Below are 27,500 nucleotides of genomic sequence, written 5' to 3'. Positions count from 1 at the left end.
AACAGAAAGAATCTATTCTATTTTACAACTCCTAGGCTATAAGCCAAAGCTAGACTAGTGCAAAGGGAGCCTATATAAAAGCCTTTCTCTCTTCTGGATTTATATGCTTTAAGGTTATCTTTCTTGTTCTCATTTCTTGGGTCTTTATTTCTCCTGTTTGGTGTCCTACCCTGTATTTTTCCCTGTACTTTACCCTCTCTTCCTTTCTTCTTTCCTTCCCCTCTCCTCCCCTTATTTCCTAAGTAAAATGAGAACAGGTTAGCATTTGAGATTGAGTCACACTCATGGATAGCTGCCGTTCAAATGGGTTTGAAGTCAAGATAAAAGAGCTCACCCATCCCTTGTTTCCATGCACGTCAGCAAGTGCTGTCAGAAGAAGTTCCTGCTACAAGTGAGGCTGCTGTAAAAGCCCCCGCTGTCCAATTTCTGGGAGAGGGGATGGAGTCAGTGGAGTAGAGGGAGAAGGCTGCTTACTCAATCCTAGCTGAGTTTAAAAGCTGGACTTGCTACAGTCGTACTGGAGAAAGATCTATAGCTCATAGCCCAAGTTCTGCTGTACGAACTGGAGAAAAGAAATGTTTCCAGTGTGTCTTGCTGAACAATTGCAGATATGGAAGAAAAAGCTGCAGATGTAACACAGGAAGGGAATATGTGGGAAAGAAACGCAGGTCAGCTCCTGTGGATGCTCTAACGAGCTGCTAAGAGATAAGCCTTTCTTTTAGTTTGTCCTTCCTCAATGACAATGGCTAGACAGGAGGGATGCTCTCCTGCGCTGCTGTCCTGATGCTGTGATGCTGCAGATGTATGAAGAAGCTGTGTCCTTGTGCGCTGGTCCTGCTGCAGCTAACAGGGCAGGGGACCTCCTCAGCAGCAGTCTGGATGCTGAGATGCTCAGGGATCCGGAGAGAGGGCGAGTCTCTTCTCAGCTTGCTTTGCAGCAGTGCTCTGGGGAAGCAGTGAGAGGATGGCTGTGCTCGGGTCCTGCTGCTGCACTGGCAGGGTGGAGAGCCGGTCTGCTCTGGCATTGGCAGCGCTCAGTTTATCCACAAACCTCATTGACAACAGTAGCAGAATATTAAACAGCTCTTTGCTCTGCTGCTGTCTGCTTGGAAACTTGGAGAAGGGAGGGAACTTTCCTTCTGTCCTTGCCACAGGGTTGAATGGGCCTTTATACTGCTGAAATAGCATGGCTCCCTTGGCAAGGCAGGCAGGAGACACCTATTTTCTTGGGGACATTTCCCAGGCCTCCTTTATTTTGAAGTGTAGGATTTCTGTTATTTGTTTTCTTAGAGAACATGGTTTGCTTTCAGGGCCTGAACCGATGTGCTTTACTACTGCATAACAAAGTAATAGTCCTTGATGCCTTGCATCAAATCTCAAATGGAATGCATCAAATCTCAAATCATCTCAAATGTCAGAAATAGTGTTATAGTTTTAACTAACAACTCGTACAGTTAGCCAAAGTGCAGAGGCCGGTGGATTATTTAAAAGTTTGTAATCTCAAGATGGAATTGGTATCTTTGCTGCAATCCCTTTTATTCACAAGAAGCTATAAAATTCAGTTTCTCTGAACACTGAGGTGACCAAGCAGAGCACGTGTTCTGTACTCACAGTTCCAGGTCTCTCTCATTTAGTGTTTGAATGACAACAGCTTTTGCTTGCAGCCCTGGCTCCAGCACTTCTGAGTGTGTTGAGACAGCTCCTTTCCTGGCTCTCTTTTTGGCTTCCCATAACTCATTTCTCTCACAGACAGCTGCTCAGACAACATGCCAGCTCAGTGAAAGTCTCATTTTACAGCCATGCTCTGTACTGTTCATAGAACCACAGAGCATCCCGAGTTGGAAGGGACCCACAAGGATCATCAGGTCCAACTCCTGACTCCATGCAGAGCCAGCCACAATCCAATCCCCGTGTCCCGGTGCTCCCTGTGCTGTGGCATGCCCTGGAGCTGCTCCATGCCCACTGCCCTTTGGGGCAGAGCCTTTTCCTGACCCCCCAGCCCTCCCCTGACACAGCCCTGTGCTGTTCCCTCAGAAGCCTTTTAGCCAACTTGTTCAACTTATCCTCAGTGTACGCATGCAGTATTTCTCTTATTTCAGCCTCCTTGACCAAAGAGTTCAGAAGTGTTTTTTTTAGAGCTATCTTCAGTGAGAAGTGACAGCACTTTTCAGAGTAGCCTCATTCCCTTTGCTTCAAATTCCACAGGCTTGGTCCCTAAGTGCACTGCTTTGTCTTTGCTGGCTATTTACTTACACGGCATTCAGCTTGCCATACGATGCCTTGTGTAGATCCCACTTTTTCAATACATTCTTTTTATATTCCAAAGAAGTTTCTAATCTTTTTGACAGCTTTTTTTCACTGTTTAAACTATTAGTCTCTTAGAGGGAGGGTGGGAGAGCAGAGTCACAGATTTCTGTAGATTCTTCCCTATGAAGCTCATTTTAACAAGAAACCAGTTTGCATCTCCAGGCTGAGCAAAGAATTGTGGCACCTCTCTGCCACATGAGCCATGCCATAGAGCAGGTGTAGTGCACTGACCACTGGATCTGCTCTCTGTTTTCACTATTGCTTTCCTAACCTCATTGACTCCCATAGTTCTTAATCTCAATGGAAAAAGGAAGCTTAATGTTGTTTGGGTCAGTACTCACCTGCAGCATGCCCTGCAGTCATTGCCTCCCTTGCAGTCTTTCTCTTCGATCTGTTTGGCAGCCTCATGGACCGGTAGTACTTGGAATTTCTTTGAATGGCAATGTAGTTTGTGTGCGAGTCCCCCTCGTGGGTTGCTGAGTCAGCATCTTTTGACTCATCTTCACCTTCAGAGACTGAAAATGACCGAGAAATACTCCGCTGGAGCCCACCAGGGGCTTCTCCTCCGTGCCCATCCATAGCTTTCAGATCTCGTCTAAAGCAGCTGAGAGAATGGCCCAGCAGCAGAGCAGCAGCAGGCAGGTAGTGTCCACAACTCCATCAGCTTTACCTGAGTGAGAGCCGGAGACCTAGAAACAAAACAGAGCAAAACGTGAAAAGAGAAGAAAATATCCTAGTTAGTCCAGGGGTTGCATCATCTGTTTTGGGAAGGGGAGACTTTCCAGGATTTGTTATTGATATTGTGAGTAAGGAGACCTTGAGCACTGCTTTTATGTGTTCGTCGTTGTCCTGTGTTTGCTCCACTGATGACCACTTTTGTCTCTTGTGAGCAGTAGACTGCTAGCTGATTTACAGCAGGTACTGCTAATGGCTAAGTTCTTGTTTGCCATGATGAAAATGTTATGAAATATAAAGTAAAACCCAAAGAGATAGCTCTCTTAATCCGTCTATTATCTGTGTATTACGCACTGTAATAGAAGAATGAATGTGTTTTACAGGGCTGAGTGGCTTCCTAACACTTACTAACAGTACTCGTTCCCGCAGTGCATATAAGAAGAAAAGTCCTTAACTGCTATGAAATGAAAGTAGAAGAGAGAAGGTAGCAATGGGGAGTGTGCAGACTTGGTTTTATTTCCCAGAGTTGCTCTCCTGTGCCGATGTTCCCTCTCAGTGACACGGACTGCTGTGCTGTGTGTCAGTGCATGGGCTGGGCCAGCACTCCCAGGCATTTCTAGGAGACAGACCTCTACAACATCAAGACAGCAGCAGAGCCTTCGGCCTTTCCAAAACCAGGTAAAATGTGGACTTCAGTGCTCATTGCTGGCTTTGTCCCGTTGAATTCTTGAGGCTGTTAAAGCCTTTCTAAGTACATATGTGATTTCATGACTGATGGGGCTAATGTGAATAGTAAAGAGATGCTGGATAGGAGAAGTGACCATAAAATTGACAGTTCAGTGAGAAAAGGGCATAAAATAGTGCTATAGATTAGTAATTACATGCTGTTTTAATGCTATATGTGTCACTGGTTTGTTACAGTACAGACAGGCCAATACTCTAGAAGGCATCTCATATACTGTATCAGTTTTTGTTTTGGGTCAACCTCAGTGAACCCATGTGCACCACAGACTTTCTTCTTGCTTTCCCCCAGGATCACTGCAGTAAGTCCAGACATCACCTGCAAATCCTCTGCTTTCCAGAATTCCCATAGCTCCTTGTAAAGGATGGGTCACAATATGAAATGGTGCACTGGGCCTGAGTGCACCACTTCTGATCTGCCTCCGCAGTTCAGAAAGTCTGCATTTTCCCTTCATAACCTAAACCACAGCATGCAGCTCATGGCTGCTAAATTTACATCCTGATTTCAGTTCTGCCATGACTCTGGGGCTGTTTGGAGCTGGTGGTTGCTCTGGGACTACTTCCAGTCTTACTGGAAGTGTATGAAGGACTCATTTGTTGGTTGTGGTGTTAAGTTTGGTTTAAAAATTACACTCAGGTATAGAGATTCTCTAAGTCTGTTTCTGTTTCTGTGGCTCAGTAGAACAGGAAAATAAAAACAGCTGCTGTTGGGAACAGCTTGTAAAGAAAAAAGAAGCTGTTTCTTTTCGCTTGCTTTTCTGACTGTGCTTCTTCCTGTCCCAGAACTGAAGCCCCAAAGGCTTGATCCTTGTAACTGTAATGGAAGCATTTCAGTTCACTGGACCACAACTAATATTGCACGTATAATCTTTCCTAACAATAAACTCTAACAACCACTTATTTTTCATTCACTTCTCTTCCATAAACTGCCCAAGGAGTTGGATCTGTGATAACCTTCTCTATATCAAAGCTCCTGTATACTTCAGATGGCCTAGATAGAGAGGTTTCTGACAGAGAAGGAGCTTTCTGTATGACTAAGTGAAACTCCCTCCGCTGGCTTACCCAAAGCCATAATAATGTGTTTAGTAGCACTGTCCAACCCGTGCAGTTGTCTTCACCAGAATACCTTTTTTTGTCTGTCAGAGGAATGAAGAGCATCCATCCTGAACAGCGGGAGCACTGCTGGGCTACCAAGCAGTTCATAACAAGCAAGGTGGCCGGCCAAAAGTGATTATAAAAGTGGAGGAGGGAAAGACTTCCTTGTTTTCTAGGAGAGGTAGGAGCAAAAGGAGATTTGCTTGTTATGTTTGCTATAAAGAATGGAAGTATTTTATCTTTCATTAATAAGAATGCAAGAAGAACGAAACTGATACTCTAAGAAATGATTAGGAAACCATTTCATAGTATGTCACTCAAAGAGTCCTGGCTTGCAGCTGCTTTATGTGTGTTAAAAAAAGTCACGGTTTTAAAGGATACATTCAAAGTTACATTATTTTGGTAGCAGTCAAACTACTCAGTGCCAGAGAAGGAGTGAATCAAGCAGGTGTGGATAACAGCTATCCCTGTCTGAGTGTTTGTGGATAATTTTTGACCAAGGCATTCACCTCTGATAGTCACAGGCAGCTGAGTGCCAGGTCTTGTCATGGGAATAACCCATCCCAACTACATTCACATAATATCCTGATATCACGTCTTGCTGCAGTGTCACTAGCTAGCTGAATTTGCTTTGAAAGCAAACTTTCTATCCTGAAGTTCAAGAAGTAACAGAGTGCAGGGAAAAGGTTAGAGCAATGAGGGATGACAGCAATGAAAAGCAGTAAGTGATGCTTGTTTAGCAGTGTTAGAGATATGCATTTTGACTCATACAAAATTCAGCCTCCAGGAATGTGACTGTATAGAAATTTTACCTGCCAACTCGCAAAAACGTGGCATTTTTCAGTAAGCACAAAATCCCAGTTGTACAAGAGCATTAGTGTGGCCCTGGACATGGGGAAGGGGGATGTGAAACAGAGACCCACTGCTGCTCCTGAGAGGCTAGGATGGAACCTGTCTTAACTACTGTGCTTTGTAGATGCTTAGTTTATGCCCAGTGATTTCATTTACCAGTGTCCTACAGTGCTGTTGCCTAGTCTGGGAGGTTGCCTGATCAGTAATAGAGATAGCCTGAGATCTCCAGCTATGCAGTGCAGGGATGCTCTGAAGCAAGAACTAACGTATGTGAGTACAACTTGACTATACACTTTCTCTGCACAGGGACAGAGTCACAGAAGACAAATTGCCTTCATCTGACTGTTGAATGTATCCCTGCCACTAAGGACGAGATTAGAGCATTCATATGCCTGAGGAGGCACTCAAAACATGCAAGGGTTGTGTCAGACCAGAAGGAAGGTAAGTGAACCAAAGAGGGCAGGGAACCCCAGCAGTGAATTATGTAGCAATGTGCTCGTTTTGCTGTGACCTTAACTTCTGACACAGAGAGTAGATGCCCATTTAAATTATGTATCACTCCATGGAAAGCCTTGGGCTCAATGCAGATGTTTCTGTCTTGGCTGGAGTGGATCTGTACTGCAGAAGGTGAAGAAAATGATATAATCTTTTCTTCCTTTTTACACGTGCAAACTTGTTTCAATTAATGACCTCCCCTGGAAGGTTTTGCACTTGGAATGTAGGGATGCAGCTTTCCTGGCTATCTGATGAGCCAGATGGAGCTCTTTTAGGACTGCCTTCAACCTCTCAGGACGAAGGTGGCTTCTTTAATATTTATTCTTTAAACACACTTTGAGCACGCTTATTTTGCTACATCATATCAGTTTCTTTCTAAAATGTTTTAATTCTCTTGAAAGCCTTCTGCAAACCGAAAATAAGCCTCTGCCTCTCGCCACCGCCAGTCCCCCATGACATCCTTCCTCGTGTCTGAGACGTTGATTTTTTTCCCTCTCTTCCTCTGCTTGAAGAGCGGAGTGGAATGTCATCTCTAAAGTATTTCACTCTGCATCATAATGAGGCTAAAACAGGGATGGGGCACAGTCCAAAATCCAGCAGCAGGCCTTACTCATCTGCTGCCGTTCTTGCTCACGTGGGTGCCAATCCCTTAAGGAGTGCCACTCGCGGGTGGGCCCTGCTGAAGGCACTGGGGCTCCACACGGGCTCAGGCCTGCGTTTGCATTGAGAGATATTTCTGTCAGAGTCAGGGGAATAGCAACGCCCACAGACTCAGCCCTGGGCTCTAGCAGATGTAGCTATGAATTCATTCTGCCTCATCAGTGGTTTAAGATAACGCACAGCCTTCAGAGTGCTGCCAGTCAGGTACTCCAGCGTGTCCCATTTTGTGACACCCCTGCTGCAGGGGAACTGACTTCCAGCAGAAGGATGCAGAGGCAGCTGAGCTTGGCAATGCCTCAGCAGCCCCAGCTAAAGCCATCAGGGCCCTCGCTGCCCAGCTATGCACGTATTTATGTTTCCATTCTTACTGGTTGGGGTAGCACTCCTTGGAACAGCCAGCAATCCCAGCCCTTTCTTTTAAATGGCTGCAAGAGACAGCTAAGCACATGTGCCCGTCCAAAGTAAAGGTACGTGACATTTCACAGAAGAATTTGAACTATTTAGGTACAAGGCCGAGGTAATGTTTGATTAAGGCATGGGAGTGGAGAAACCAATGAGGAGCATGGGGACAGACTGACCATCAAGCGAGAGACAGGACAAAGAGCTTCACAGCAGAAACCAGAGGGAAAAAAAAAGTAGACAATAAGCCTGGGGATGTTGGCTGAAAGAATATTACATTATTTGGCCCTACATGTTTCCTAACTACAAACATTTGGTATATCTCTTGTAAATAGAAGTGTTGAATTCTGCCGCCACTCCTAACGGCATCAAAATACAACCACTTGGATTTTGAGGTAGCCTTTCAGGCGAGAAGTGGAACAAAATGGTTTTGTTGCCATGATTTAGTGATGGTACTGTATTTATAGCAAGCAAGACCGAGAGAGAATTATGCAGTTAATTACACGCTTGTGACAATAAAACCTTTATGTCTTGCACATATGCTACAGAGAACCTGTTTTAAAAGCACTTCAGATACTAAAAATAAATATGTTGGATTCGTTTAATATAGCTTCCAAAGCCATGTGCATTAGACACCATGAGACCAAGCAAATGAGGCTTAGAGAGAGAAACCAGTACATTAAAAACAGCTAAAAATGAGTCACACGGCCTAGCTAGATATAAAAATGTCTCCAGAATTAAGGTTGGCACTGTGGGACCTTCTATGTGTAGAAGTATACATGTGTAAACATAGATACAAAGTGAGTGTATCTTATAAATGGCTGCTTACATAAAACAGGAACAGATATGTCTTCACACAACTCCCTCTGCATGAAAAATCGAGTGTTTATAGCAGCTACTCTGTCTTAATTAACTTATATACATCAATATACACTTAATGAGTAACACTCAATAACTACATATTTTTCTGCTGCCAGTATGATTTATCTTTTCTGCTGTTAACTAATGCTTTTTGATTCAAAAGTGATGACTAAAAACATGTGCTTTCCTGTATGTAATCAGTAACTGTAGTTTCTGTTTATGTATATATTTGTTTGGTCCTTGTATCTCAGAGTAGACCAGCCCTATGCAATTGCACTCCATGCTTCATTCCGTGGGCCTCCTGTGGCAGACACAGCTATGAGCTGTAGCTAAGTATTCCCCCTCTAAAGCTACTCTACATGTATGTGTATGTACGTATAAATATACATCTGTAAACATGCACACATTTCCTATCTGCGTAGGAAAGTTAACCTAATTTTTAGAGCATACAGAAGAGTAAAAGTGGAAATCTAGAAGCCCTTCTGGTTTTCATTATAAGCTCTCAAAACTAATTAAACAAAAAAGCTGACCTTTTTTTAATTCCTTTCCTTAAACAAGTGCACATGCAATGGCAGAAGTATATCCCTGCTTGAAGATTTTGAGAGCATCTTAAGAAGTAAAAGGTATAAAACTTAGAGGTTCATAGGTTCATTAGGTTGGAAAGGACCTACAAGATCATCTATTAGATGGCCAGATGACCTACAAGATCATCTATAGATTATCTTGCTCTTCCGACATCACTGACATTTCTATACACACCTGTCTGTAGAGGAACTCCCCTTTCCTCCCCTTTTCCCTGCTGATTATGAAATGTTGCCTCTGATGCCATTCCACCCCTTATTTCTGCCTAGAAGATAGAAGTGCAATTCCCACTAAGTAGCCGTGGTTTTCCAGGCTTATTATCCCTGGAAGGTAGGTGAATAATTTAAAGCCTAATCACTGCTTCTCCTACGAGGGGGGGAGTACATGGGCACCAACACAGAGCTAGGTGCAAATCACAGGAAATGGTCTCAAAACACAAGGCAGCAGTGGGTTGGGCAAGTATGTAAGGAGAACACATCCTCTAAAAATCCACAGCCTCTAAAAATCAAAACACTCTGGTTTAGGAAGTTTAGTCAGTGATGAAATGGTTTAGTGAAGTACGTGGTATGAGAAATAATGTCCCGGGCAAAATGCCTCACTGGAAGCAGAGAGGGTTAGTAATGCCACGGTACATGGAGATGGGGTTAGCAGATGTCTTGGTTGAAGCTTTTCAAAACAGACTGGTTAGTAAGCAGACAAGCCCAGTTTCTCTGGGGCAGACAACACCCATGCTGCTCTTGGGGAAAGAATAGTGTCATCCACTCCTATTTCTGGATGTGCTGTTGTGTATGAGACACGTGTTAAGGAAGAATGAGCAAGGGTGATTATTTGAACTGCAGAGGTAAGACCTCAAAGGGGCTTTTATTTGGAAGGATTTATAAAGAAGCAGGGAAAGAAGAGGCTGATGTGTTGAATCGAAGAGCTCTCAGTTCCTCCCCCAGCAGTTATTGGGTGGAGGGCCCAAGGAGTGTCTGTTCGGTGAGTCTGCTTGCAAATTTGTAGCTGCAAGCAAGCCAGAAGTCTGGACAGACATCAGAATCTTGTTAGCCTGGTTTCTACTGGTTTGAAATGCTAGGCAGGTTTGGAGGGCTGCTGTGCCCTCCAAACTGGGCTGCTATCCTTGTCAGCTGCACCTAGCTATATTCAAAGCTGGCACAAACTGATGCTATTCTTATGGGCTGTTACACTTATGGCACAAGTCCTCCGTACTCAGGAAAAAAAAATACTTGATAGACAGCTCTGGAAATTGTGCAGCAAACAGCATCAGTGATGCAAACTTCTCCAGAATGTCTCTTTCTAGCCCCAAGGGATAGAGCCTGGCAAGAAGGCATGTGCCTGAAGGACTGCTGCTCCCAGTGCAGAGCAGTTTCTTCTGTCCTAGGACTGGGGTACCAGTTCTGGGCTTTGGCAGTCACATCTGGAAGCCCAACATGCTTACCTCCAGTTTGCCAGCTACAGCACTAGGCAGTGGTGTGCTGCCAAAAAAACAGGCACCCCTGCGGAGCTGTCTGGCTGCATGTGCATCTGCACTAAGTCTTCATTACTTTCATCCAGCAAGTGACATAGCGTCCTCAGCCACAATTATGAGGCTCACTTCAGAGAGCCTCATAATTGTGTGAGTGGAAGTGCTGGAAAAGATTGGCAGGGCTTCTCCTTTGAGACATTTCCCACTAGAAGCAGTTGTTTCCCTCCTCTTCATCCTCAGTTTTAAGCACGGAAGGAGCAAGGCAGGGTTGAGTGTGGGAAATCCCATGGCTGTGGCACTGAATTAACTCCTGCGAGGACAGAGTTCATTTTTCAGCTCTGCTGCAATTCCCTGGGCCATCTGAACAAGCCAGGGATTTTCCTGGGTCTTAGTTCCATGTTGCTTGGAGCAACTATACCATACTATATAAATCCTACATTTCTCCCATAGTCTTTCCTTAGGAGCTACTTGAGCAGGAAGTCAGCAAAGAACTTGAGCAAGAGTATGGCATAGAGAGAGGCTTACAGGTTCAAAAGAGCTTGGGTAATACTGTAAGTAAAAGGAAAGCAAAACCTCTTCAGATATTATCTATTTTTTGTTCTACTCATGTGCTGTTTCCTACATTTAGAACCCAAGAGCAGGCATTTTGTCTGGAGTCATCGTTCCCTGTTGCTCTCCCAAGGTTTCCTTTGAGCTGAGGGGTCAGGAAGTGCCCTCTTTTTGGACATCAAGGTCCAGGATTTGCAGATTAAACTAGACCCGTTTTTTTGTGGCTATTTGATTCAGAGCTGATTTTGGCTTGGAAAGAGATGGCAGGAAGGTTTCTAGATTGTTTTAGGTTTCACTGAATCTTGTCAGTTCTTATTTTATACCCAAGTATAAAATGGGGGTACTTCCATGGGTTGTTACTTGGGAAGATGAAACATTGCCTCCAGGCACTACTGTGGTAAAGATGGTGATATTATTGCTGACAGAAATCACAGAACGAGCTCCTGCCAAAAGCAGATTTGTCGTAAAAACCCCAGGCATTGCCAGCACAGTCAGGGACAGATAATGGTAATTATACAGTTAAAGCATTTTACATTGTCTTGCAAATGTTCTCTCAAAATTAGGCAGTGTGGGACAATGCATTCTTTGTCTCCGGGCACTTCTTTTCTGTCAATTACTGTGGTGTTTCACACATACTCATATTTACAGCTGGTCTTAAAGTGGATTGGATTTATCAGTCCTCATCTGAGTCTGGGGAAAATCAGTCCCGAGCAAGATTTCTGTCCGTCTCCTGAGATGAAAGCCATATAATGAGTCCTGAGTTCAGTGAAATGTTTTAAAAAAGACATCTTTTTTTCAGTGCCATTTCCTACCTTCAACTAGGTCGGGAGCTGGCAGATCTACTGTAGCGCTGAACCCGTCAGTAGGTTAATACCTCAAGAGCTAGCCTGTTCTTATGAGATTTGATTTCTGGTTTACTTGGCTCATTTAAAAATGTACATCATTTCTGGGATGGTATTCACAGCTATAGTGGATACACAGCAATTGGTCTCCTGAGAGAAAGGACAGCTCAGCTAAGGGGAAAGATCAGCCTGCCCTTAGGAGGAAAACAGGCTGGTTTTCATATTTCCTGTCTTTATTTTCTCTCTCACTCTTTTTTTTTTTTTTTTTAAAGCAAGATCACACGCAAACATTTGCCAGGAAAAAATCACAGCTTGTCCCGGCCCTGGAAAAAGACGCACGGTTTGATTGATTGCTCTGGGGATGTTTGCTCTTTAGTTGGTCACGTTAATGCCCGTTTTGTGCAGCCTGAGCCTCCTTGCTGCCCGGGCTCCCTCCCTGCAGTGGATGTGCAGCCTGCCAGGCTGTGCCATCGATGCCTCCACTCCTCCAGCCGGCATTTCAGCGGTGCTATGGCTGCGCTCCCTCTGGGCCGCACAGAGTCCCGTCAGGGTGACTTTGCTGAAGCAAAACCACTTCTTTCTCAGGCACTGGACTTGTGCCTTTCTTTGTCTCTCTTCCAGCATCCCCCCAGAATAGGATTTTACTCACCTGACTGTCTGGGGCTGAACCAGGTTCTCATTTGCCATCGGGATTAGGTGTGTCCAACAGATCTGGACTAAACTCCCCCCAGGTTGTTAGAAGTTTGCAGTTGAGCTCTGAATGCCAATGCCAGTGTGTCGCATTGAAGATCTCTGTCCTTCAGTCCTTGTACCTTCTGACAGTTCCACTTGGAAGTTTCCCTCTGACTTTGTTTGCTCAGTTTCCAGAGCCACAGCAAACAATTTAAAGGAACAGCTTTCCCTTTACCCAGGTAAGTCAGTACAAACATGCTCTGAATGTCCTTTGCACCGCTTGTGCCAAAGGTTTAATGACAGGGCTTTGTAAAACCTCCCATATAAAACTGGGTGAAACTTCACTTCAAATCTGCAAACTCAAATATGTGGAAACGGCAATGGCATTTGCTTGCACTTTCCAGCCCCACTGGCTGAGCTACTGCTCTTGCTTTACATTATTTACAGCCATTTGAGATGACAAAACCTACATGTTTATGACTATTTTTGGCTTGTCAGTTTTTACATTTCGTGTGTGTTCCCACACCTGGGCACTGGGACACCTGGCACATAGCAGACCCAGCCTGGTTTTATTGTAAGGTCTTTTGTGACTGTTCATCTGAATGCCTTATAATTTTCTTCCCCAAAATACTTTGATTTCCAATTCAGGTTGTGCTTACATTTGCTGTGCTTGCAAGTGGGCTTGCTTGCTATTGTATGAACATCCTTCTTCTGCAAACAGCTCCTAAGGAGGACCAAAAAACCTCAGCCCTTCCTGCAGACACCTGTGCAGTGCTATGCTTAGGAGACAGCTTTTCCTTCATCCTGGAACTCCTTCAACTCACCTGGTATTTGTAAGACATAGTGGCATGAAGCACCATGCCGCCTGCTGAAGCTGATGCTTGTCTTTCCTATGACTTTTTTTCTTTTTTAAAGTTCATCAGACTTGCCATTCCCTTGTTGTTTTAATTGTTCATTAACCTTACCCTGTTCCTCATAATAGCAACTGTATGTTGCCCACACCCAATCTACTCTGTGGAAATCCAAATATCCATTCAGTAAAGTTCTGGTTAATCTGTGGTTGGTTGTCATAGCTTCATGGCCACCAATGCCACGGTCCCTTTATATCAGCTGAGGGCCTGGCCTTGGCATACAGGGCTGTCAGCAATTAGTCTTGTAATGATTACTCAAAGTCACCATCAGACTGTGCACTCCTGCTAGCGGGACACGAGCATGAGGGATGTGCTGTCGCAAGAGTCACTCCCAGGTGGACCTGGCCTCATGCTTCAGACTTGTTTGTCAGTGTCCCCAGATCTGGGAGGGGACGTAAGGCAAGAGACTCCGGTTTTATTGCACTTTTCTGTCATTAAATTGCCCCAGCTCTCCTGAAGCAACTCCTCGTCGCTTTGCTATTTTGAGAACTAGATAAATCCTGCTTCCACAATCCTCTTTTTGTATGTAAATCTCACCGCGGCTCTTTTTGCTTTCTAAAAATTGCCCTCCGTTTTGTTAACAAAAAATAAAACGTTCATTTTTTCTAGTCCAAATGGGAAGAGGGAATGGCAGAAAGGTATACTGTGCATCATAGGCAGGCTGCTCCTCAGACATTGTCTTTCACAGGGGACAGAAAGCTCCTTGTGAGGAACACAAGGCTCAGTGCGGAGCTCAGAAAGCACACAGGCCCATCAGAGGGCCATGGTGGTGCTCTTTGGGTAGAGAAAGTAAATTTCTGTGATTTTGCTCAAGTCTTTCCACGAGGAGGGGAAAAGATTAGTAAGAGTTAGGCTGTGACTTACTGGGAAATTGAACACTTGCATGAGTTGCATTTAGCATTATTGAGCTGTTTTTCAGTATTGTTTTTGCTAACAGGGCAGTCAGCCCCATGATTCCATATTGCCTAATATCTGGAGGGCAGCCCATAGTGTTGTAACTGAAAATTTGCAGAACGGTGTAATTCTCTCTCCTACGGCCTGACTCCACACACAGCACCTCGATTTTGATGTTAGCTGGCTGATGACAGCTGCCACGCTCTGTAGCTGAGCCATCACACAGAACTAGCCAAGCCTGCTGCCTTTCTTACAGTATAACAAACCAATGGATTTGTGTTTAAACATTTTGCGAGGGAAATAGACACCAATAGTTTTTAATGGACCACGTCTCACTCTTGTTAATTACAACATCTCTTGTTTTCCTACTTGTTTTCACATTAGCTTCTGAATTCTCAGCCTTCGTTTGTAGCTATTGCTATATCTTTCCTAAGTGGTGGCATCCAAAATTGAACGTGGTCCTCCAAATGCAAATGCTTCATTGTTCGGTATTCTTTCATTACATTATCTTCTGCATTATTTTTATATCCTCTTATTAATGCACCCACACACCCCATTTGCATTTTTTAACCTTTTTAAAAACGTTTTCATTACAACAATCAGATACAAGGGCGATGAAGTAAGTGTGGAACAACAGAAATGACAAACTTAAGATTCTCCCCAGACTTATCTTAAACTTCATTGCAGCGCTGATTCTGATTTACAGCAAAAGGAAGCAGGGGAGATCGAGCCCAGCATGTCTACACTGACAGACCCACTTTGTGCAGATGCCTGGGGAGAAAAGGTGAGGGCAGTGGGGACTGGGAGGTAACCAGAGGCACAGCCACCCTGCCACCCAGCTGCTGCCACCGTAGAGCACGGAGCATTGCCACCATAGCATGTGCTGCGAGCTACATTTGGGATGGCCCTCTCTAAGGAGAGATGGACAACCAGAGATGGACAACCAGTTTTAAGCTAGGGCCAAGCAAGGTGATTTCTATGAAACAAACAAGCATTTATGGGTAGTCTGACTGCAGAAGCAGCATGTGACTGAGAACGCCACTTGAGCAATGCAGCTGTTAGGGAGCAGAAAAAAGGTGAAATCCATAAAGCAGTCTTGCTTTCTGGCACTGTCTTAGCAGCCTCTTAGCAGCATCTTTCCCTCTGAACTGTGTCTGTTTTGCTTGACGCTGGATTTTCTCCAGGACTCACTGTTAGAAGTTATTATCTCATGGATATCTGGGTATCAATTCCTTTGTCTCTTGAGGAGTTTTCCCTTGCACTGACTATTGTTTGATTCCAGATACAACAGAATACAAACGCCCTCAGGCTTCTTTTGTGTCTCTTGGTTAAGGCAATACTTTACTTGCCCAGCTAAGGTGAGGTTCATAAACATGGGGTGTGGTTTTATGACGCAGCTAATTTGCTGCAATGGCTAGCTGCCAGTCCGAGAGGTGAGTCTGCTCCTTGTGTCAACAGCTTCATGCTCCTACTCCCTTCCCTGCTGCTTGCCTGACTCCTGCTGACGTAGTCCAGGACAGTGACCCAGCAGAAAACTGTTCACTTTTTTTCTTTTCTTTTTTTTTTGTTCCTGGATTAGTTTTCTGCCAGATTGACATCCTCTGATGGCTTGCCAAAGCAAGACGAGCATCAGCGCTGGCACAGGAAAGGAGGCAGGGTTGTTGCTCAAGAGAGAAAGAAGATGGTAGTACAAAAGAATCTAATTAAGTTGGTTGGCCATAAATCCACACCCTTGCAACTCTGTGTTTGGGTTGCACAGATCAAAACCACAACTGTTGTCAAGTGAGCAGGCCTTGCTTTCTCCTTTTACATTACTTGTAAGCAAGATCTGTTTACAGAATTATTGTTATTATCATTTCTTATCCCAGTAAATTCAGAGACAAGAAGCATTAATGGCAGAAATGGTAACTCTAGAGAAGGGGGTAAATCAAGAGAAACAGCAAGGAAAGGGAAAGGCAAGGCCACCTCTGACAACAGCAGCAGAACACGTTACAATAGCACAAGGTAGGTCATTAAAGCATTTGCTTGGCTACTCCTAGCAGTAGAAGCTGCAGGTGCTGCCTCTAAGATAGGTAGTCCACACCTGAGAGAATCAATAGCATTATCCTTTTCTTCCTCACAGCACGTGCTGGGTCCTTAGGATTATACTCTCTCCTGCTTGGCTGCTCGTTGCTTCATTGGCTGCATCTGCTAGGGTGAAGCTTGGCACTGGTAACACCTCCACACGAGCTGCTGGGAGCTGCATCTGCATACACCAGCATGTTCCTGTACTACTACTGCCTGGAGACTCCTGTGCTGACCCGTTTCTTCATCTGGCAATACCGTGCTGATGGATGGGAGGTGGGTTGTATCAGGTTGACGCAGCATTTTCACAGCTGTTTTAACCCTTTTCTGAATTCTTTCAGCAAACTTTCACGGTGCTCAGGAGCCCTATGAGAGGACACACTGCGAGTTTGCATGCAGGGACTGGAGGAACTTTTCCTCACCTCATCCTGAGGGGACAGGAAGACCAGGACACGATAGCATGCTGAATGGTGTAACTATCAGTAACATCTACTCCACAGCCCTGTCAACCCATGCAGGCAGAAACATGTTAATTACTATGAATGCTTAAAAATCTTTCCCTAGCATTTGTCCTGCTCACATGGAACCTCCCCTTCTATGCAAAACAGGTTTGCTATTTAAATGTCAGCTTGTGTACATGCTAGCTGCTGGCTCTTCCCAGGGGATCCGAGACGGCTGACAGTGCTGCCAACATAAATAGTCTTGCAGGTTGGAGGCAAGTTGGTGAGAGTGTGGTGAACCTCCCTTTTCTTGTATTCAATAGGATTGCTTTGCTTTTTTTTCTTTCTTCCTTTTCCCTTTACCTTTGACGTGACTTCCAGGAGACACAAAGTGAAAGAGGTATTTCCTGGTTTCATTTTTATTTTTTTCCTGTTTGTTTTCCTCCTCTTTATTCTCTACATAACAGTGGGTACTGCTGGGAGCTGACAAGGTAAATAGGACATTTTGGAGGTTCAGGTAGGAGTGCGTGTAGTCCTCTACCAAACAAACATATGCTAAGAAAAAACAAAGCTGCTTCATGTGATTCCTCTGTACTGCGGAGAAAATCTGTGTCTTAATGCACAGGAGCTGTTGCCAGGCTGAGCTACATTCTGAAAGCAGAACTTGATTGATTGTTTAGGAAAGCATCTTCTGAGGAGGCTAAAAATCCCCTTCTACGTTTGGTACGAAGCTCACGCTACAAGAAAAACTTTCTGTTTCTAGCTCAGTTGAAAAATTTTATTCAGTTGACAGCTGGATTAAAGTAACTCCTTTAAGTGCCTTTAAGTCTTGAATTCTGACTGTTGTAAGCAGCCTTTTGTTTAGGATCTGTTGTTTGACTGGTCTTGCTGATAACACTGCCTTCTGACTTGACGCTGGGGCTGATGTATGGGTGCTGTCTGGCTTGTGAAGAGAACCCGTGTCCTAGATTGTCTATAGGATCTGGTCTAAGGAGGAGACTGGAACTAGAGCTCTCCAACGCTGAATTTCAGTAGCAATAGGTACAGTCATCCCATTTAACTGGGAGGGGAGGCTTGCACATACACTGTGTAGCAGGTATTTTAGAAGCAGGCTGGGTCTACCATTTCTTAGCCCTGTGCAACTGGAAAGTGGCCTCTCCTGATCCCCATCTGTGCAGTCTCCCTACTGAACTGCTTTCTTCTTGTTTAAGTGAAACAAAAAATGGATTTCAGGATAGTGCTTGGCTGATTTCTATAAGCTTAGAAAACACTGAAAAGTCCAGGTCTTGATACTGAATGAAGAAGGGCAGGGCTTTGCTTCTTGTGCCTGTCTCAAAAAGCAGAACTTTAATTGCGTTTTGAGCTTGACTCTCTCAGGTTCTTTTGTTTGAGTCCCTTGCCCCTTTCCCTAATCTCTCACTGAAGGTTTGTGTGTTCGTTTGGGACCTGTCTGGATTCCTGCAGGAGCAAACTGCAGCAGAGCACCCAGCTGGGGATCAGGGAATAGAATTCAACATACTGCCTTATTTCTGGTGGTTTGTTTTGAAAGACCGACTGCCATTTCTTCTTGGATCTGAATGTGTTAAGGACAGGTTTTTATAGAACTTGAAGCCAGCGGAAATGTTATCCTTCTTAGTCACTTTTTTTGGAGAGGGTTAAAGCAAATAAACACAGGAGGGCCAATTTTCCTCTGTATTTAAAACAAATAAACCAAACAACAACAAGCTACCACTGAGGAACCATGTGAGCTGCCTTGGGGGACCAAGCAGAAGGACAAGTGCCCGCTCCTGGGGACTGCCAGCACCTATTCCTTACTGCAGCTTGGGCTCCTTCCAGGCCTCACATCCATCACAGATTCATTTTGTTGCCCACTGCTAGCTATTTTGACTCTTCAGACACACTGGAAAAAGTCTCTGCTTTGGAAATGATTCAGCTGTATAACTTACGTGTTCTGAGCAATGATTCCTTCCAGTTCCCTCCAATGGTTCCTCCCCAAAACTGCCCTTTTTCTCATGCATTCCCACCATGCCCTTCTTTCTCCCTTTCTGCCCATATCTGCCTGGAGATGGGGTACTCACTGCACCAGCTTCCCTGGGGCCCTGGAGAGGAACTGCAGGTTGATGTCAGTGCCCTGAACAGAGCACTTCAGAAGGGTAAGCCTGGGAAGTATATTCTAAATACCAGTGAATACCAAAAAACAAGAGGGAATACTGGTTTAATGGCTACATTATACATTTCCCTTCTTCCCTCTAGTTTCTCCCTCATCTATGAAGAGGCTGTCTGCTACCTCTTTTCACAAAAAAGAAAAACCAAAAAAGAAAAAAAGTGTTTTAGCTCCACTTCCCCCTACTTGCCCCTTTACCTCATAAGAGAACAGGTAGCCTTTCCCTCCAAGGTGATCAAGTTGATACAGGTCTGAGCAATTACTATTATGTACTGCTCTCCAGTTTGCTGCTTGTGCAGCTGTGCCTACAACTTTGTCTCCCCTGTGTCCTCAGATCGTGCTGGCTACAGTGCTACTGCCCTCTTTTCTTCTTGCAGGCTAAGTGGTGTTTCCATAGAGTTCAGAAGTAGAGCAGCATGATGGATACCTGAATCCCTTGGCAGTTTATAATAGAGTGGCCTGTCCAGTGTGAGCTACTGCAGTGCTGGAGTATGAGGTTTTTGAATGCACCTTGTGACTGTCCTGATCGTGATCTGACATTCTGTTGACGATTTGCAGATCTTCTCTTATTTCAGATGAGTGTAACTGGTGCTCTTACCTTTCTCTTGACCTCTACCCATTTTCAAAGATCAATTATTTTTCAACTGGCTGGAAAATAGCTAAAGCAGCACGAGTTTTTGTTGTACTTGTATGTATACCGACAGCCTTGAGCTGTTTTAAGGTTCTGCATCTTTTAAATTCTGTGTAACTCAGGCTGTTGTGACTTGACCTCTGCTTAAGGATTCCCCAGTGGAAGGCAGAAGAAACTTAATGCTGAATTTTGAGTGTATTTAACAAAAAAGATGGAAGAGTTTCTCTGCAGATGGATGCATTATATGTGTGTCTGTGCTTACAGACTTAATAAGCTCCCTACATACAAGACGTGTGTATACAAATGCGTGTGTACACACACACACCTGTTTAATCTCTGGGTAGATGGACGAGTCATATCATTCTAATATTTTCCTCAACTGCAGTTGTGAATGCTGTGTCCAGGAACCCTGGGCTTGTTTCTATGGCAGCCATTCACAGCCTTTTAACATCCCACCTTCCCTCACTCCCTGTTTGGCGATCAGAGGAAAAAGATGAATATTTCAACACCCCCACTGAGTATCTCTCAGCTCAGAGGTGGAGGGCACGGGGCAAGCTGCCTGCAGATGGCAGGACCGTGCAGGTGGGACTTGACTCCTGAAGGCTGCTCTGCTCCTGTGCTGCAGCACAGCCTCTGTGGCACTGGTCTCCCAGCTTTGCATCAAGAATTTATGGGTGTAGCCTAAATCTTTGTCACTGTTTATTTTTTATACTTTCTTTTTCCCCTCCCTCTCGCTGTGCCCTGCAAAAAGATTACGATATCAGAATAGCACCATGAGCAGGAATGTTATGGAACCTATGCTGCACTAGATAGGCTGACTAATATCTCTTGAAATAATCTCCCTTTAAATAGCCTGGAACTGCTCTGGTGAGCTTCTGTTTCAGGAACCACAGGAACACAGCCATAGCTGTGATCTGTACGAGTAGCCAGACCCGTGCTGCTATGCAGTGAGCAACGCATTTACTTATCCTGGGAAGGTCTTCCTTCTTTATTTCACGTTGTTGCATGGAGAGCTGTGATCAGATCCCTGGAGATGTTTCTGTGTTGTAGCTGCTGTGCTGTATTGTAAGTGGCAGTGAGGAGGGAGTAGTTATTCTGTTGAGATAGTTCTCTCCTGTGTGGCTTTGCATCTGAGCAGCTGTGGGGCGGTGGCTGGCTCTGGTCTGTACAGCTGGCTTTAGCTGAAACAGTGCAGTTCAGATCCTGAATTATCAAGACAGCCTTCAAAAACATGGGGATCTGATACATACCCAACAGCTACTACAGCGTTTTCCTATTTATCTAAAATCTCAGAGAATCTTCAGTGCTCAAGACAGAATTGCAAGTCTTGCCTCAGCTGAGGTAGGAGGCATTTCAATTTCTTACTCATAGTGTATTGTCATCTTATCCCTGCCATCCTACCCACTCAATGCGTCAGAGATCTAAGGCCTGGTTTTTCTTTCCTTTTTATTTATTTATTTATTTATTTTTAATTTAGTTTTCATTTTATTCCCCATCCCTCTGACATCTCTGCTGAGCAGAGCATTATTCAGGTGTTCAGTTTCTGGTCCATCATATGAGAGACTTCTTTTTTTTTCACCTTTTACTGCCCTCTGCTTAAACATAATTCCTTCGTGCTAGTGGGTTTTTGTCAGGATGGATTACTTCCCAAGAGATATTTGTTGCAACAGGACAGATGTCTGAGTGGATCTAGAGGGAGGAAGAGGGCGGTGAGCCCCTTGTCCAGAGAAGAGTGAGTGCCATGTCCCTGGAGGTGCCCAGGGCCAGGCTGGGTGGGTTCTGGGCAGCCTGAACTCTGGCAGGGACAGGACTGGGTGACCTTTAAGGTCTCCTCCAACCTAAGCCATTCTATGATTGTCTTCCTCCCTAATGTCATTTCTAAGTCTCTGTATGGATAACAAATGTCTCACCTGACCAAAGCTCTATCCTGATGCGTTGCAGTTAACAGCTCCACACTGCTGATCACTTTGTTTCCAAGTTCTGCAGAGCTCTTGAATCGCTGCACAGTCCCACAAGTCTCCAGGGCTGCTTCAGGCAGGCAGTGCCCCTTTCCCTTTCAATGAGAAACCTTCAGAACCCAGTCCATAAATCTAGTCATTCTGCCTTGGGCTTTGCCTGGTGCTCTCTGCTTAGATGCAGCTGACTGATATCTTTCAGACTGTTATTTTTTTGCTGGAGAGGATGTTTTCCTTCTTTTTTTCATTCTCAGTGCTTACCATCTTTAAATAGAGGCGTAGCTAGAGCCAGAGATTGCTTCAGTGACTTGTTTTTGTAGGGCTCAAAGTTCACGTTCAGTAAAGCAGAAGTTCTGTTCTGGGTTTTGGTAATACCACCACCAAAGGCAGTAATGCTTTTCTGAGGGGAAAATGCTAAAATGTCTGATCATCATCAGTCTTTTGAATTACAAAGCAAACCCACAAAGATCTCAGCCTGCAAATTTCATTAAGAAGAAACAAACCACAGGTGGGTTTTTTTTTTTTCATTCTCTGTGTTTAGAGAACTTGCTTTACCCCACTAAAATCAGCCAGGCTGTTTCTGGATGAAGTCTGGCCTGTGTTGCTGGCTGCTGTACAACGTGTGGCTCCTTATTGATGGAGCATGAGAAAGAGCTGAAACTGAAAGCAGCAGAACTGACGTTTCAGCGCGTGTCAGTACACACTGAGCACAGAGACCAGAGTGCAAGGAGGGCAGAAAGTGGTGGGATCTGTTCCTGTTGTACTTTGCTGGCTGAGCGTGGGTTAAAATGCAGTGCTTTTCTGTCTTATTCCCCTAGCACGATGGCTTCCTTTCCCGTCCTCAAGCAAGAGATGTTGTTCCGGAATGGCACGTGGAGCTATCGGATTCCAGCCCTGCTCTACCTGCCACGTTTCAGCATCATCCTGGCGTTTGCTGAGGAACGAGAGGATGTGGTGGATGAGCATGCCAAGCTCATAGCGATGCGCAGAGCCGTGTACAACCCGGCCACGCTCCATGTTCAGGTACCAGTTGGTAAGGAAATGGAGGAGACTGCCCTGTTCCCAAAGGACTCGAATATATCTGCCCTCTCTACTGTAGTTAAACAGATCTTCTGCCCAGTGATAGCCTTTGAGTAATGCATTCACCTCTATAGCTGCTGAGATTCAACCCTGCAATTGCCCAACAGTTGGGGGAATTAATTGGGGCAGCTGTAATAGATTTCTCTTGGCGTGGCTTTGACCCATCTCTGAGGAAGCAGAGAGTGACACGGGATGCATGTCCTACTGCAGAAGCAAAGATGTGGAAAGGAAGCAGAAGGAAGGAGTGTTACAGAGACAGGGAGCAGTGAATTAGCAATCACTGATTATTTTTTTTTTCCAGTTCATCTTCCTAGAAGTAATTTCTGGTTTAAAAAACAATTGAGAACAGCTAGTCTCCCCACGCAAGAGAGTGTCATCTCATTTGTCTGTGCCAGCGAACTGGCTACCTTATTATTCTACCAGTTGTTATTATTATTAACAGTTATCTTGCTGGCTGACTGGAGGTGGTAGATACTCTATTTATAATTATTTCTTGCATTTGCAAATGCATTGAAGTCTTTTCTTTTTTTTTTTTGGGGGGGGTGGTGGGGGGCGGGAAGTCTTTTTCCATCGCAGTCCTTTATCAGAGAACAGTAATCCTTTAATGGGGACCTCTTAAGAGCTAGTAGAAGCATCCTCTAACTGCACCTGCAGTGTCATATCATTTAGGAAACACTTAACATGAGGGAGCAGGAGTCTGGAGGTAAATGGACTTATCAGTGTGCAGTATGCTTGAAAAGGGCTGAGTTATCTGGCTGACTTCCTGAGGAACACGACCAGAGCACAGTGTCAACAAGCATGTTTTAACCCCTGTGCTGTCTGTGTCATATCTGTATTGATGAAAATTTCTTACAGTTCAACCACTCTTTTTTTATGTATCATCAGAGTATGCTGCATTGAGATGCAGTTATCAGCTCCTCAATGAGTTGTAACTTAAAAATTTACCTGTTTGGTAAAGTGTATGAGCCCTGCATCATCCAAGTCATCTTATCTTCTTTTAATTTACATCTAGCGTTGCCCATTTCTTACTCTGTCTGCAAACTTGTGTCTCTTCTGTTGGTCTCAAGCTCTTCTGTAACTTTATCCGAGCATCTGTGCACTGTAACCTGGATTTATTTGTTTCACTCTTGTCTCTCTTCACTCCGCCCTTGCAGTGGAGCGGCATGGAGACCATAGTCAGTGCACAGCTGGAAGGTCATCGATCCATGAATCCCTGTCCTGTTTATGATGAGGTCTCAGGGAAACTGATCCTGTTCTTCATAGCTGTCCCAGGAAGGATCTCTGAGCACTACCAGCTCAGGACAAAGATCAACCTGGTACGTCTCTGCTATGTCACTAGCATGGACCAAGGACGCACGTGGAGCCCTGTCCAGGATATCACTGAGAGTGCCATCAGCACGGAATACAAGAACTGGGCCACTTTTGCAGTGGGACCAGGTCATGGATTGCAGCTGTCCAATGAGGCCCGGAGCCTTGTGATTCCTGCCTATGCCTATCGTATCCTTGACCGTAAGCAACACCCCGTCCCTCATGTTTTCTGCTTCCTCAGCTTTGACCGTGGGATGACATGGGAGATGGGGAACTTTGTGGGAAAAGAGAGCGCAGGGGAGTGCCAGGTAGCTGAGATACACAGCTGTGGCATGAATGTGCTCTACTGCAATGCTAGGAGCAACAGGGGAGTGAGAATCCAAGCTGTCAGCTACGACTACGGGTTGGACTTTGAGGAAGGCCAGCAGGTTGAAAAGCTTGTAGAGCCTCCCTCTGGATGTCATGGAAGTATCGTTGCCTTCCCTCCTCCCCCTGACGTCTGGTGCCAAGATAGCTGGTTGCTGTACGCTCATCCTGCAGACCCGAAGGGGCGAAGGGATTTAGGAATTTACCTCAACAAGAGCCCTTTAAATCCAGCACGCTGGACAAAGCCAAGCATCCTCTTCAAGGGCTTATGTGCTTACTCAGATCTGCAGTACATGGGGATTGGGCCAGATGGCTCACCCTTGTTCTCCTGCCTCTTTGAATACGGAATCCATCGACAATGTGAAGAGATAATCTTTGTCATGTTCACTCTGAAGCAAGCCTTCCCATCTGAGTACTGACTCTCGAGCCTTTTCATCAGGATTCTTCTGAAAACCACCTTTGCTGATGCTTCTTTTCACTATCGCTTCTCATCTTTCAGCAGAAGAATTTTTGTATTCTTCCCACACTGTCAACTAGGTAGTAGCATGTGTAGGTCACAAAGTCTATTAAACATGCTAAAACTAAACATGTCTGGTCTTGTTTTCTATTGCCTGTTTCCCTTCTTGCCCTTCCCCTTGGCTGCTATCTTAAAAATCACATGCTGAAGGCAAGCATGACCCTCATACCGGAGGCCTTAAGGCAAGATCCCCTGTAGGCTTGAGTAGAGAGAGATGCATGTGCTGATAGCTCAGGGTCTGTGTGGGAACAGAGGACAGCTATTTTATGCTGAGCTGTATTCATAAATTGTGGTGAAAGTGCTGGAGAGGACACTGGACCTTCAAAAAATTGTTTTCACTCTTGTTAGGTGCACTCCTTCTTGCAGTTGTAGTACTTGCTGGTGACTCTGTTGGTAGGGTTGGCTGCTTTCTGCTTTCAGAGAGGCTATGGGATGCCATCGTCTTGAAATGTTCCCAGCCCACTTCGGTACTGGATTTGGGGGTTGCTTGCTGAGTTCCCAGGCCCCTTAGGGACTTCATAACTTTGCCTTCTCCTTACTTCCCATGCTGTATCTTCTTGCTTATTTGCCCTTTTGCTTACGCTGCAGTAAGTAGCTGCAGTTTCTCATGTGTACCAAAACCACAGCCTTGTGTGCTCCAGTGGTTCCCTTTGCATGCACAGTGGGAGCGGGGCCCAAGCAGGACCTTCGACCCCACATATAGGGACAGGGCAGCTGGCAGTCAAGGCAAACTAACAGAATTGCAGGATCAGGACAGGTCTGCAGAGGGAGCTCCCAATTTATAGTCAGGAGGGGAAATACTTGCTGGTCTTTCTAACGCGAGTGCTAAGCTATGATCCGTGCAGCAGCTGCTCTTACCTCTGACAAGCCAGTGTCTTGCAAGCATGGCCATTACCAGCAATGGGACAGTGTGTTAAACAAATAACATTGCCTCACTTTCAGAAAATGGCAAAGATGTGAATGTCAGAGGAGCATGGGAGTGCTTGAGCTGGAAGGCTTTCAAAAATAGACAGATCTTCAGCGATTTTTTTGGAAAGGAACAGCACAAATTTTGGAGTGAGAGACTATTCTGAGGCTACGTTGAGATTTGAAAGGAGACAATATACCGTGAGTAGAGGAGTGACCAGAAACAAAGAGGCCTGAAGGGCAGCGCGTGGAGCCAGGACAGCTTTGCTCGTGCCTCTGGAAAAATTATTTACAAACCAGTCTGAGCATGTTTGCTGAGACTGTGCTCTGTGAGTGTGCACGTGTGGAACAGCCCCAAGGAAAATGTTTGTTTGCTCTACTGTTGAAGAAAAAGATCTCTCTTTCGCAGTATTCTCATCTCCTTCGGGGAGCTCTAGCAGGTCATGTAGAGTCCTTTGGACTGTCACTGCCTAGGCACACGAGTCTCTGCTTTCTCAGCATCCTCCTTTGCTGTTCATTGCTTATAGGTTTCAGAGACAGAAAGAGAAGGTCTCCTGTTTTTCCTCATTCATCTAGATTTGTTTCAGGATATCTGGAAGCTGCAAGTATCAAAGGAGTGAAGAGATCTCATGGCCTTCTCAAATACACCTGTAACATCTCGAGCCTTTCTCAAGCAGCAGGTCAGTAATGTGCCAGATTGGAGAAGCAGCAAAGCACACAGTGGTTCAACAGGCCAGAACTTAGTGGCAATTATTTGTGTGGTTTTTAGGTGTAGGCTGGAGCCTGAGTACATGTCCATGGCCAGGAGCCTGTTGGTGCCTAGTGAGGGAATGCTATAGTTAGAGTTCAGCAAAGCTAACAGCTCCACTGTTGATTCAGGTCCCCATATCAGGCATAGCAAGAAATCCTTTTTCTTTCATGACACAAAAATACCTTCCTGGGTATTTTTCATGTGGCCAAGTGTAGAAGTGCCATTGTTGAAGAACTACACAGCCTGGATACAGGTAGGAGATGTATGCACTGGCACTGGACAGGCTGGGGAGCTAACAGCCAGCTGACAGAATGCTGCCTGGACATGTGCAGCCAACACCAGTCAGGTAAAGTATTTATTGCAGCGTCTGAGAGAAAGCTTGGAACAGCGTGCCAACGTGGGAAAAATAATGTCTGCTGTCCATAGGCTGCGGGCACTGTAATTTTTGATTAGCTAACATCACAGTGTGTCTCGGTGCTTTGGCTGCAGCCTCATTCTATGATGTAAGTTTAAGTGAAATACTGCTGCTGCAGTTATCATATAGCTGCTGTTGAGTCTGGGTTGGATTTGCCTGACAGCTGTATCCATTATTCTTTTGTTTTACAAGGGAAGTTCTTATATGATGCTTGTCCCAGCTGTGGGATGACAGTATAGCTATTTGAAGTGTGCTCTATTCCTTGTGGAAACCTGCAGGCTACACCTTTAGCATCACCATGTGCACTGTATGTATATTATCACTGCACTCTCCCTCTGTGGCAAACAGTTCTGCTCGCCTTCTCTAACCTCTTCATCCTCAGATCTGCTCACCAGCCTTCTCCAACACAGACACGAGCAGAAAGAAGGATTTGCTGAATCTCTTGACTCTGCGTGGGACAAGCAGTGCTGTCCTTTGGGAGTAAGGCTGTTGGTAGTTCAGGGTGTGCATGCGTGTGTACTCTGACCACACAAGGATCAGTTGCTCTCCAGCACTTCACTGCTCAGATGTAAGTGCCGTGAGATGGAAGTTAGGTGCCATTTCCTCCTCAGGCAGCGCTGCACTTGAGCTGCTAGGGATCACAGAGCTCTTTATGTGAGGGAATTAGGATGCATTTTTTCGAGCAGCTGGAGCTGTCCTATGCTTTCTTTAGAAATGCACACACACGAACCGACCTGCACTCCTTATGGTCACAAGCATCTCGTGCATTTGCATCCCGGCCCCTTGTTTATGTCTCCAAGCAGACGAGTTGTGTGTGGTTGGACAGGGATGCACACGTTTGAAAGAAATGGCAGCAATGTCCTAAAAGCTGAAGTCACTGAGGGATGGACAGGAACTCATTTG

The 27,500-nt window shown here is 45.1% G+C and overlaps 2 protein-coding genes across 4 annotated transcripts in view; one reads left to right on the top strand and one right to left on the bottom strand.

The window, feature by feature from the left end:
* Positions 1-12,384, bottom strand: part of NGEF (neuronal guanine nucleotide exchange factor) — a 43,230-nt gene extending 30,846 nt beyond the window's left edge. The window contains exons 1-2 of one of the 2 annotated variants that reach the window (XM_065748580.1): positions 12,173-12,384; positions 2,649-2,996 (exon numbers count right to left, since the gene is read on the bottom strand). In XM_065748580.1, coding sequence (XP_065604652.1) covers positions 2,649-2,886 — 238 coding nt within the window. In that variant the 5' untranslated portion in view covers positions 2,887-2,996; positions 12,173-12,384. Of the gene's footprint in view, positions 1-334; positions 452-2,648; positions 2,997-12,172 lie in introns of those variants that run through there. The other variant, XM_065748581.1, reaches the window with a different exon arrangement.
* Positions 12,385-18,540: 6,156 nt separating this feature from the next.
* NEU2 (neuraminidase 2) lies at positions 18,541-24,553 on the top strand. Of its 2 annotated transcripts, XM_065748584.1 has the most exons (3): positions 18,541-18,657; positions 22,073-22,277; positions 23,489-24,553. In XM_065748584.1, exons 2-3 carry the CDS (start codon positions 22,077-22,079, stop codon positions 24,425-24,427), a joined length of 1,140 nt encoding a protein of 379 aa, XP_065604656.1. In that variant the 5' UTR covers positions 18,541-18,657; positions 22,073-22,076; the 3' UTR covers positions 24,428-24,553. The 2 variants fall into 2 exon arrangements, with proteins under 2 accessions (XP_065604656.1, XP_065604657.1); XM_065748585.1 differs by lacking the exon at positions 18,541-18,657 and having other exon boundaries at positions 22,206-22,287.
* Positions 24,554-27,500: the final 2,947 nt, after the last annotated feature.

This window comes from Cyrtonyx montezumae, unplaced genomic scaffold (assembly GCF_038088225.1).
Source record: "Cyrtonyx montezumae isolate F1298 unplaced genomic scaffold, pur_monq_1.0 scaffold_5, whole genome shotgun sequence".
In the NCBI taxonomy this organism is placed as follows: domain Eukaryota; kingdom Metazoa; phylum Chordata; class Aves; order Galliformes; family Odontophoridae; genus Cyrtonyx; species Cyrtonyx montezumae.
The sequence above is the reverse complement of the archived record's forward strand: the minus strand, read 5'-3'. Positions and strand labels throughout refer to the sequence as shown.

Excerpts from the sequence above, each read along its gene's own strand:
- NEU2 (XM_065748584.1), top strand. The coding sequence starts at position 22,077 with ATGGCTTCCTTTCCCGTCCTCAAGCAAGAGATGTTGTTCCGGAATGGC. Across the intron at positions 22,278-23,488 it reads CGGCCACGCTCCATGTTCAG|TGGAGCGGCATGGAGACCAT; the intron begins GTACCAGTTGGT and ends CCGCCCTTGCAG.